Source organism: Oncorhynchus tshawytscha, linkage group LG12 (assembly GCF_018296145.1).
Source record: "Oncorhynchus tshawytscha isolate Ot180627B linkage group LG12, Otsh_v2.0, whole genome shotgun sequence".
Taxonomy (NCBI): domain Eukaryota; kingdom Metazoa; phylum Chordata; class Actinopteri; order Salmoniformes; family Salmonidae; genus Oncorhynchus; species Oncorhynchus tshawytscha.
Window position 1 is genome coordinate 34,584,360 of NC_056440.1, and position 12,288 is coordinate 34,596,647.

General features: G+C 43.9%; 1 protein-coding gene across 2 annotated transcripts; it reads right to left on the reverse strand.

Annotated features, from left to right (window-relative positions):
* Nucleotides 1-301: 301 nt before the first annotated feature.
* Nucleotides 302-11,774, reverse strand: rnf34a (ring finger protein 34a). Of its 2 annotated transcripts, XM_024438959.2 has the most exons (8): nt 11,632-11,774; nt 9,007-9,225; nt 6,906-7,283; nt 4,170-4,232; nt 3,792-3,993; nt 3,624-3,653; nt 3,344-3,388; nt 302-2,668 (listed from the first exon to the last, which is right to left on the reverse strand). In XM_024438959.2, exons 1-8 carry the CDS (start codon nt 11,635-11,637, stop codon nt 2,481-2,483), a joined length of 1,131 nt encoding a protein of 376 aa, XP_024294727.1. In that variant the 5' UTR covers nt 11,638-11,774; the 3' UTR covers nt 302-2,480. The 2 variants fall into 2 exon arrangements, with proteins under 2 accessions (XP_024294727.1, XP_024294728.1); XM_024438960.2 differs by lacking the exon at nt 3,344-3,388.
* Between the last annotated feature and the right edge of the window lie 514 nt (nt 11,775-12,288).

Sequence of the window (12,288 nt, forward strand, 5' to 3'; positions counted from 1 at the left end):
TGTGGACATATTTTTGGAACCCCCTCACCCAACTCTAAGATCATGTATCAACCATGCTTGTATTTTTCCATTCAGCATTTGAACGTCTCAATCAGAACATGTCACATGGAAGCTGCTCTCTGCAGCTGTCTTCTCGTAGACAACGGCATAATCTAGCACTCTAAACACTAGTTCACCCGACAGGATTGCATTAATTTTCCTGAAGCAATTTCCCATTTATCAAATTGTTAATTGCATTTTTCAAAGGCCTGCCAAGACAAAGTGGTCTGGGCATCACAACATACCAGACAAGTAGACAAAGTCAAACTAATGTAATTCATCTTTAATTACCAAAATAAAAGGTTAAACATTCCCAAATACAAAGACCAGACCTTGCACAATTTGTTTAGCATACCCTTCCAAAGGGAGGTTGACTGTGTGATACAGTACAGTGCTTGGTATTTTAAGAGCAGGAAACCTCTCCACCCAATCTCAGTGCCTATGTCCAAAATGGAACCCTATCCTCGGCCTATATAGTGCACTACTGTTCTAAGACCCGTAGGGCATGGGGTGCCATGTACTGTTCACCAAAGCCCCATAGGGCATGGGGTGCCATGTACTGTTCACCAAAGCCCCATAGGGCATGGGGTGCCATGTACTGTTCACCAAAGCCCCATAGGGCACAGGGTGCCATGTACTGTTCAAAGCCCCATAGGGCACGGGGTGCCATGTACTGTTCAAAGCCCCATAGGGCACGGGGTGCCATGTACTGTTCAAAGCCCCATAGGGCACGGGGTGCCATGTACTGTTCAAAGCCCCATAGGGCACGGGGTGCCATGTACTGTTCAAAGCCCCATAGGGCACGGGGTGCCATGTACTGTTCAAAGCCCCATAGGGCACGGGGTGCCATGTACTGTTCAAAGCCCCATAGGGCACGGGGTGCCATGTACTGTTCAAAGCCCCATAGGGCACGGGGTGCCATGTACTGTTCAAAGCCCCATAGGGCACGGGGTGCCATGTACTGTTCAAAGCCCCATAGGGCACGGGGTGCCATGTACTGTTCAAAGCCCCATAGGGCACGGGGTGCCATGTACTGTTCAAAGCCCCATAGGGCACGGGGGTGCCATGTACTGTTCAAAGCCCCATAGGGCATGGGGTGCCATGTACTGTTCACCAAAGCCCCATAGGGCACGGGGTGCCATGTACTGTTCAAAGCCCCATAGGGCATGGGGTGCCATGTACTGTTCAAAGCCCCATAGGGCGCCATTTTGGATGCAACCATACAGACTGTCATCATGCTCTGATTCTCATTTGAGGACAGACCACTCAAGCAAACCAATGCAGTAACACATTTCAATCCACCAGACAGTGAAACCTTACTCTTTAATAAACTAATCTGAGGGAAATCTTCAATTCAATTACACATTCAAATCAAATGGAAAAAAATAGATATGTACATCTCATACTGATATGAAACATTATATGCAACTGTACAGCAAGTCACTTTTCCTCAATATACTTTATATTCCACAAGTGGCAGTTAACTTGCAGCTATATATTTGATTAGTTGTGTTAACTACAACAATGTATTAATTAAAGACAATATTCCCTCCACTTCCAAGAAAGAGAACTGAAAATATTCTAAGCATATTTTTGCTGTCTGGTGGAATTACGTGCTCATAATGCAATTTGTTTTACATTTAGTTGTGTTTTTCATCTATTGAAAGCAGTAACTCCCCTCAATGTTGTACTCTGAACATTTGACTCTAGGACCAAGAAAATGTATTCGAAATAGCTTCTGAAGTTTCATAATTGTATTTTCGTTAATGGGAAAATATGGTCATTTCCTGAAGTTTTTTTGGGGGGAGATAAGGTTTTCAGACAGTGACGATATCCACAATTTAAGTTGGTATACTAACAAACGGAAAACAGGAAAAACATGTGAACGTATTTAGCACCCATTTTCTTATTCATCTTAACATTCAGTGCTAAGATGTTATGACAGAATTAAAACAAATGTGAGACTTCCTTCCAAATCAAAATAGACCTCTATATGGGCAGACATTACATGATACGGTTTGGTCATTGGGACAGTCACAATTAGTGGTTCACTCTGTAGGTACCTGGGAACGATGTTACGCACACACAGCTCACATTCTTGTTTAAAAGTCAACATAAGTAAGCAAAAGCATAACACAAAAATACGGTAGATGAGAAAACGTCAAGGATGTGTTTAGAAATGGAATGGGTTAATATAAAGGGTAGACTGCTGCCCTCCTTTACATTGGTACATTGGTCCTTTACATTGGCCAAGAAAGAAATGAAGTGGGAAAAAATGAACACACTGCATTTCTCAAATTCATGATCAAGTTTACAAATAATGTAAGCGTTTCAGGGGATAACGACAGAACACACACAACTGGGACAGAACAACACAGATCTGTTTCTCTGGAGGTGAATGTTTTGAAGATGTGACATGGTGGAAGTGGTGGGTTGAGACATTAGGACTTGAAGACGTGCACGGCTCTCACGACGTACTGCCTGCAGATGGGACACTCGCTCATCCGCTTGCCGCACTTGGTGCAGGTGACCATGTGACCACACTCCAGGAGGACGCAGTCGATCACGGAGTCCATGCAGATCCTGCACAGGTTGTCATCCACGTTGGTCAGCTGGGCCTTCTCCCCATCTGGAGGAAGACAGAGGGGAGGAATCAGAGAAGAACAGGACATTCCATACAGATCAGAGTGGAGGAGAGCAATGATGATGTCAAGCCCTGAAGAGGTAGAAGAGACTGGCACTGCCAGTGAGGAGAGCGCACTAAAATATCTCCTCGCTCTTGTATCCAGAGTGCCTTATCTTAGGAAGGTCATGGCTGGTATAAACCAGAGGGCAAGCATCATACAGGGTCCTGGAAGGGTTCGCTATGAGGGGTTTCCATGACAATGAGACCCCCTTCATCACCTGACGGTGTATCAGTGAATTCATGTGTGTGTGAAGTTATTAACAGACATCTTGGCTTTCTAGGTAATAAACTTAAAGATGGCACATGGGTGACTGGTTCTTACTTGGCAATGAATAGGGGCATTGAGAACCTCCAATAACTAGACATGCTCAGATGGCATGAAGGTACCTTTGGTATGGATAAGATACAAAGATAGCATGATGGATGTGCAGTAGTAGTAGTAGTAGTGGGACCACATGTAGTAAGTAAGGTGATTACTTCCTGCATGCATGACTGAGGGCTGTGTATGAGGTTGGATGCCTGTGTTACATGCAGGCTAAGGGGCCATGAGATGGTAGGAGTGACCAGGTCAACAGTAAGAGAGACCAGGGGAAAATGTGCCCTTTTCAGATACCTTACCTCCAATCCCTCCATTGCAGATGGGAGGAGGGGGCAAGGCCACCACTTGTGTGGAAGGAGTAAAGCAACAGTCAGTAAATACTGATTATGTTATTTTTGTACTACAGAAATCAACTCAGCATCTACCCCTGGTACAAAGCATTGATGGCATACAGGAACTCTGAGCTAGAATATCATTGACGAGGACTGAAGGGTTTACATGTCAAGTAGCTGTACTTTCCATTCCTGTTCCAGAGACTACATATCATCACAAAAGACAGACAGAGGAGTGACATTTTACCTGCAGTTATAGCTGTGTTGATGTTTTCCACTGAAGGAAAGAAAGAAAACACATTTAGATAAAATAACTCCTGCACACCATTTTGTTGGGCAAACATGGTGTGGTAGTGGCCATAGCAGTTGGCAAGCCAGCTCAAACAGATCTGGAACCAGGCTCACTGCTACTCACATGACTTCATGTTCTCCTCCGTCTCTCTGTACAGGCGGCTGACGCGCTCTACCAGCTCCCACTTCTCACAGCAGCCTGAATAGTTGACAAAGTTTCTGGCCAGGATCTCCTTCAGCTGTCTAACGGACAGGCCCTCGATGTCCCTCAGGCTGGAGATGTCTGAGAGAGAGGCCCGTGCTCGCGGCCGCGTCTGAGGGCTCACCTGCAGGAGAGAGTGGAGAGTCATAAGCCATTACATACATGACACATACTGCACTGGAAAGAAAGGGTCAAATAGGACAGGAGAATGTTGCACCCCTCTGAATAAGCTCCAGACGCTGTGAGAGGACATATTTCTACAGTTATAGCAGCCTACTAGGAGTGAGGTTTATCATTTACCTCTGGTGTGTGCTCACTGGGTGCCAGGTTCAGGAGGGAGAGAGACGTGGCGTCGCCTATATCCTGTACACACAAAACAAATATGACTCAGACGGAGGGCCACTTTGTCAGCCGGTTATTGTCATGCAATAGACTACCAGTCTCACGGTAATTGACCGCCAATTAGCATAAACACCTTTAGCATCTCCAGGCATACAAGTCACTGGTGTGCGCCTTTGGAACATCTACATTTTAAAAAGTCAAATCTATTTAATATACACCATCACAATAACTCCACTATTTTAGGCAGGCCGAAAATGGAAGAAGAACAGAATACGAGTTGGCCTGCTGTATGTTATCTGGTTATGCGCTATGCCATAGGCTTGGTCATTTATCAGACAAGATATGCTTATAAGTTCTGTGCCATTATTTCCCATTCTGGAGCGAGTGTGCATATAAAGTGGCTATGTTGAGCGTAAAAGTTGTCGTTTGAAACAGGTCCTATATATGCTAGGTTTAGAGTTATTTGGCAACTTTATTTGAGAATTATACAAATGTATTAGAAATCAAAACATATATGGGCTGCATGATGTGACTACAGTCTATTGATGATTTGAGAAAGTCGCAAAAAAAAGCTTGTGCTCTGTTCCTTGCCTCAGGCTGCACACTGCTGTTCTCTCATCAAGTGATCATATTTTCACCCATCAGACTATTAGCAATTTAATTTTGTCTTCAATATTATGTCAAATTTGTCTCAATTTACAATGGCTCATTATCAAATGGGCAGGAACACAAGCAGGTGAACAAATACATGTCACCTGTTTGCACTCAAATGCATGTTTCACTCACGCCGGGTAAGATACTCCGGTGATTTCATCAACCACTGTTTGAGGTGCATGCAGCCTCTCGCTGCATGACAGGTGATATTCCCCCCAAACTCTATGCCATGGGCTCTCTAACCCTGTTCGTGCAGCTACCCAGTGGTTAAATTTGGGAAACCAAGTGAAAACTGTTCGGGAACATCAATAGTAACAAAACATATTTCATTAAACTGTTGAAACCCCGACTCTGCTCGCTCGAGAAAGGAATGAAGGAGAGAAGGGAGGAGATGGTATAAAGGAGAGAAGGTCATGGCTTGTATAAACAGGAGAACTAGCTCCAAAACAGGCTCCTGGAAATGTCCCAGTCTGATAAAAGGCTTCGCTGTGAGGGGTTTCCATGACAATGAGACCCCCTTCATCACCAGATGGTATATCAGTGGAAGTTTGAGATATTCTGTAGCTAAAGGTAATAGGTCAGCCTATTGATTATAAAAATCCCTATTACTAAGCTATTCAAAATCAAATACAAATTCTCTACAATTGTAGGCTAACTCTGTAAGCCACCCTGCACAATCAATGAACCAACGGCATCGCCTAGGCCTATATGTTCTCTCCCAGACTCATGGATAGAAAGATTGGAGTGTAGCATGAGGTAACCAGTCTACCCAGTATGCATGATAATACAGTCTACACTTAAAGGGGATTACTCATTTTGGAGTATAGGCTGGACCAATTACATACAATCATTTCGTTTTTCTGCCATGCGTAATATGCGGTAGGCTATTAGGCTATGTATTGTATAATAGCACAATCATTTTTAAAATTCCGTGTTTATTTTCAGGCTTGGGCTCATACAGTATATAGGCCTATGAGAATGCATCAGCTCTAATATGCGTATGGGTGTTTTGAATTAATCGTCACCTTAGAAAGCACTGTCCATTTCGTTGGTATTTGAAACAACATCCACAACAAACATGTTCTCCACTCAGTTTCAACAGGTTGTTGAACTTCTTTCTTCAAATTGATCAATCACAGTGAGGTGAGTTTTAAAATCGCAATACTGTTTTGATGATAAGTGTATTTGCATTGATGTCAGTGTGGTTAGAGGAACAATAGAGCCCTGAGTACCAGACCATTAGGACCTGATCGAGGGACATTAGAGCCCTGAGTACTAGGCCATTAGGACCTGATGGAGGGACAATAGAGCCCTGAGTACCAGGCCGTTAGGACCTGATGGAGGGACAATAGAGCCCTGAGTACAAGGCCATTAGGACCTGATGGAGGGACAATAGAGCCATGAGTACTATGCCATTAGGACCTGATGGAGGGACAATAGAGCCCTGAGTACCAGGCCATTAGGACCTGATGGAGGGACAATAGAGCCCTGAGTACTAGGCCATTAGGACCTGATGGAGGGACAACAGAGCCAGGCCATTTGGACCTGATCCCAGGAGGTTGGTGGCTCCTTAATTGGGGAGAATGGGCTCGTGGTAATGGCTGGAGCAGAATCAGTGGAATGTTACATCAGCAGCCTCCAGTGGACCTGATGGTCGTTAGTGAGTTGGGTACTACCAATGCAAGTCCTGAGTGCATAAGAGGAGATTACCATGACTCAACGGTCACGTGGAATATTACGGCGGATAGTCTGCCGGTAATATGGTCACCGCAACAGGCCTACTCAGACAGAAACCTCCACAGAGCACTATAAATCCTTCCAGTCCAGGCAGGGATTAGGATGAATCACCTGCTGTTTAGTCCACTGATACCTTGGGGACTACTATGTTCCCATTCATAGTAAAGCTTGTACTGCTCTCTGCACCAGCTGAGCAGGCAAAGTACAGGTATTTGTAGCAGTCATCTCTTAATTTAGACCTCAGTCACTGTCAGAGCACACGTAACACCTTTTACACTCACTCTCTACCTGCATCACATGTACCTGGTTGGTTGTCCCTGAGCTGTCGCTCCTGCTGAGAGCTTCCCCCTGAGAGGCGGAGACTGAGAGCGCAGACAGCTCGGAGGTGGAACGTGCGGCGGAGGGAGGCGGGGTGTAGAGGGGGTTGTCGGGGTCCTCCTCCCCCTCTGTCCCCTGGTGACACAGCACCAGGTCCACCAGGTCCTCCTTCTCCCTGCAGGTGTCTGTGGGGACGTTGCGTAGCAGCAGGTACTGCCGCAAGTCTTTGACCCTCAGCCGCATCAGCTGTGGTCTCTGGAAGGCCGTCCCCTTCAGCAGGTGACATGTGGCACATATACGCAGGTTCTCCTGAAGCACCGAGCACAGAGTGCAGAAACTCTTCTTACAGTCGCAGCAGATATGCTGGGGGAGAGAGAGATAGAGTGTGCGCATTAAGCAGGTGGAGAGACAGGCTAAGTGACATGGACACAGACTAATGTAGGCACCAGGGCACACTGTGCCTTAATAAGATCCACAAAGCCTGCCCAGTACTCTAGGCTAACAATATCCTGCATGTAGAACTTGTCTCCACTAAAACATTAATGCAGATGGAAGATTAAATCATGTCTCGTTCAATTATTAAATGGTGCAAACATCTCCCTCTATACACTTTGAATGGTCGTTTGTTCTGAACAAAGCAACACAGATTCTGAAATCATCAATAGAACCTTCACAGGCTATGTTGGACAGATGAGGAATGTGGGATATTGGAGCCCAAAATAAGCCATGAGGAAGCAGAAGGTCGATGTATTTTTTCCGTTACTGCATTTTTTCAATCATGTGCATCTGTTCCCCTCCCTCTCCAGACAGTCGGACAGGAGGCAGGCAGTTCTTCATTTCATGTCACAAACATCAAACAGTAATAACACGCAAGCGGCATGATTAAGCGCTGTGTTGGCATGGTGACGCAGAGCAGCAGAGGGACCAGTTCAGACAGAGTAAAGGAATTCAACCCAGCAATATGGAGATGTCGTCTCCCTCTGTCATCACAACAAACCCCCTTCCCCCTGCCATTTGATGAATTCTGGTTAGACCTTTGATGAAGCACAACGCTTACCTAGAAATTCTCCTAACAAACTTCAGACCATAGCATTAGCATGCATCAGCCACAAAACCTCACACTGATCTAAATCTAGACTAAAGAAGTAGCCAAAGTCATTGTCTTTTTTTTTTTTTACCACAGACTACAATAGAACAAAAACATGTGGTTTTCTCAACATAGCTTAACAGCTTCTACCCCAAAGCCATAAGACTGCTGAACAGTTAATCAAATTGCTACCCAGACTATTTGCATTGACCCCCCCCTTTTCTTTTACACTGCTGCTACTTGCTGTTTATTATCTATGCATAGTCACTTTTCCCCTACGTATATGTACATATTACCTCAATTACCTCGACTAACCTGTACCCCCGCACATTGACTTGGTACCGATACCCCCTGTATATAGCCTCGTTATTGGTATTTTATTGCGTCACTTTTTTTCTCCCCTCTTTAGTTTATTTAGTAAATATTTTATTATTTTTCTTAAAACTGCATTGTTGGTTAAGGGCTTGTAGTAAGCATTTCAAGATAAGGTCTTCACCGGTTGTATTCAGCTCATGTGACAAATACAATTTGATTTGGAGTGTAGCAATTACCACTGCTGTGCCATGGGCTCGTAAGTGCAGTCTCATGACGTAACTGGCTGTATTCAGCATCTCTTATCTTGGCTCCCTCGGAGGACACATCAGATTACGTCTAAGGACGGAACTAATCAACGCTGGCCCTTACTTAACATGTAGGCCTACTGTAGTAGGGTGTGTATGTTTGAATAAACATATAAGGGCTACGCTGATCAGATCTAATAAAATATCTAATAATATCAGTGCATTAAATGTTATAGTGTCTCCTCAGTCAATACCAATTATAAACTATTATATGGCTCAAACACCCAAACAGGTTCCTTCTTGATTACCTCAAAGCCTATCAAACACACCCTAGCCATCACCCCAAAGCCTATAAAACACCCTCTAACCATCTGGGACATAGGCCATTCACACAATAAGTCTACTAGCTACCCCAATGGTCCCCAAACCCAACACCTACCTTCCTCCTGAAGACAGAGAAGGCCTGGCCACAAGCCTTACATACGAGGCTGGGGCTCCCTGAGGTTGTGGGCGGATATGTGGAATATCCTGCGCTGGGGGCAAACCGAAAGGGTCCGGCACCGGCTCCGAACCCAGGCTGCTGGCCTCTCACTGCCCCTGTGCCCATGACTTCATTCAGCAGACCACAGCATGAAGCCCACATGGACGAGGCCCCCGCCTGGAGAACACAGACAGCAGTGTTAAGAGACTGCAGAGCTCCACAGACGTGAGAAGGAGTTATCCCTGTCAAACATCACCAGCAACAGCCCTGTAGTGTCGACAAGCCTCCTCTCCTTGAGCTAGGACCCATCTGTGCAACACCAGACACCCTATAGTCATTATCACAGTGATACCTAGAAACAGATTGGCTTGATGGCGCAATGTATTGCACACAGGTTATTACAAGTGTGAAAACATCTAAAAATAGAGTGGTCAAGGTAACACAGGCTATTATACTCTTAATATTGCAGCCACAGGAGAGGCTGGAGGCGTCACTTTGTTTTGGCTGAGGAAATGAAAAGCATAGCCCATAGCTCTGTGGCGACTGACGACGGCACAATAGACTAGACATGCCCAGGGACTGCATGATGACCGGTCCTAATAGACCTACATCCAACACATCCTATCAACATTTCTCTAAATGGGATACTTTTGTCTGCAGGGGAGAATGTGTGAGAAAGCGAAGGTGTGTAGTGGAGAAATTATTCATGCATCGAATAAACTAACTGACTAATTACCTCGATGAGAGGCTGCAAATGACTAATTGACTAAACTAAATATCTGTTCCATGGCAATTTAATACTAGAGAATGCATTCCCCTGTATTAACATGGGAAGATAATTCCACAAAATCAATTTCAGTTCAACTCCCATCTCTATCAATGAGGTAATCCGTTTCCAAACGTAGGCCCTATCATTTGCCCATTACTTTTTATACTAGTCTCTGTTACATGAACAATAGTACTGTGCAGTAGTCAAATATAGGAATATATTTACTCAGGCAACACGTCAATGTGTGCATAAATTGGTGTACTACTATTGTTACCACTGTTGTAATACTGTTGTAATACTGTTGTCATGACTTCCGCCGAAGTTGGTCCCTCTCCTTGTTCGGGCGGTGTTCGGCGGTCGACGTCACCGACCTTCTAGCCATCTCTGATCCATTTTTCATTTTCCATTGGTTTTGTCTTGTCTTCCATCACACCTAGTTTCAATCCCATCAATTACATGTTGTGTATTTAACCCTCTGTTTCCCCTCATGTCCTTGTCGGTGATTGTTTGTTGTATGTATGCGTTCTAGTTGTTCTGGTGAGCGACGGGTTTTGCACCCTCTTATTTTATTTTGTACATTTTGGTTTTCGGAGGTTTTGAATACTTATTAAACAGCTCGTTTCTACCAAGTTCATTCTCCTGCGCCTGACTTCCCTGCCACCAGCACGCACCCCATTACAACTGTTGTAATACTGTTGTAATACTGTTCCATTTTATGCTGCTGTTAGTCTAAATATATTTACATTTTTTGGATGCGTTGTGGGGGTGTTTCTCTTGAAGGTGCAGTCTCTCCTGGTAAATCAGCTTGTGTACATTGACTTGTACCTGCATTGAGTCCCCTACTGATCTGATTATACACAAGGTTCTACCAATCATCATCCATTAATATCTGCAAAATACCACAGCTGTCTAAGTTTGAGGTTCTATCATGATTAAATTAAATAAAGTATGTGTTTGTATCATTACTAATGCATATTCATTGAATATAGATGGTAGAACGTTTTAAAAAATGCATTAAGTGGGTAACAATCTGATAATTGTATATGAACATTAGAACTCCCACTGTAAAGGCTAAATATTATGCCCAATGAGCGTTAGGATTTCTACAGATGCAGAAAACAAACAGCCTACAGACAACTAACATACATTCCAAAAATCAATAATTGACCAGAAGATTTCTTCCTAGGAGGGAGGATTTGAACTATCCATTCAAATCACAAATATCAGTCACAAACAAGGCAAGACAAACAGTCAATCTACTGACCGTGCTAGCTAGTAGCCTAGCGTTAGACACAGATGCAAAACATCAAGCTATTACTGTGTTACTCTCCCTTGGTGGTGGGGACAATCATCAATACTACTGACATTGAACATGAATACTGGTTATCAAGAATTTGCCTGAATAAACTATTTAATCTAGCTAGCTAACTCATATACAGTTAAATAATAAAATCTAGCCAAGTAGCTAACTAGCTAGCCTATTTCGGCAACAAGCTGTACAAGCTGTACCTAGCTTCATACTGACAGTAGCTAATAGCTAGCTACATTAGTTACTAAGCATCAATGCTACATATAGAGATGGTTGAACTCAGCTCACTCAACATAGCTAACGTTAGCTGGATATATAAAGCTAGTTAGCTGTCTATTTATTGTCCTCTACCTAGATTGTGAACAAAAAACGAACAAACAAACAAACTGTGAGTTAGCTAGCATATTTGCTGACAGTCAACTACAGCTAGCTAGCTTGACAGCAATAACCTACTGAGAATTGAGGAAAGTAGAATTAACTACAAATATTTGGAAAATAATTGTACCTTCATAGCAACTCCGGGTTGTGGAATTTGTGGCAATAAACTGATAATCTGACCATTGCAACAACCCAGAGATCCTCACTTCATTACGTCTTCCTTCTTTCCACCAGCATCTCGAGCTTAAGCGAGACCGAGGGGGCGTTCGAGCTGATCTATTTTGTCAAGTACAGTCGTGGACAAAAGTTTTGAGAACGACACAAATATTAATTTCCACAAAGTTTGCTGCTTCAGTCTCTTTAGATTTTTTTGTCAGATGTTACATTGGAATACTGAAGTATAATAACAAGCATTTCATAAGTGTCAAAGGCTTTTACATGAAGTTGATGCAAAGAGTCAATATTTGCAATGTTGACCCTTCTTTTTCAAGACCTCTGCAAACCGCCCTGGCATGCTGTCAAGTAACATCTGGGCCCATTCTTGCATCATCAATGTCTGGAGCTTGTCAGAATTTGTGTTTTTTTTCTTCCCCCACCCGCCTCTTGAGGGTTGACCACAAGCTCTCAATGGGATTAAGGTCTGGGGAGTTTCCTGGCCATGGACCCAAAATATTGATGTTTTGTTCCCCGACCCACTTAGTTATCAATTTTGCCTTATGGCAAGGTGCTCCATCATGCTGGAAAAGGCATTGTTTGTCACCAAACTGTTCCTGGATGGTTGGGA

What these genes read in the sequence shown, in the direction of transcription:
- rnf34a (XM_024438959.2), bottom strand. An exon ending in CCAGTGAGCACACACCAGAG is followed by an intron (nt 3,994 to 4,169) that starts GTAAATGATAAA and finishes TCTCTCCTGCAG; the next exon opens with GTGAGCCCTCAGACGCGGCC. An exon ending in GGAGGAGAACATGAAGTCAT is followed by an intron (nt 3,654 to 3,791) that starts GTGAGTAGCAGT and finishes TCTTTCCTTCAG; the next exon opens with TGGAAAACATCAACACAGCT.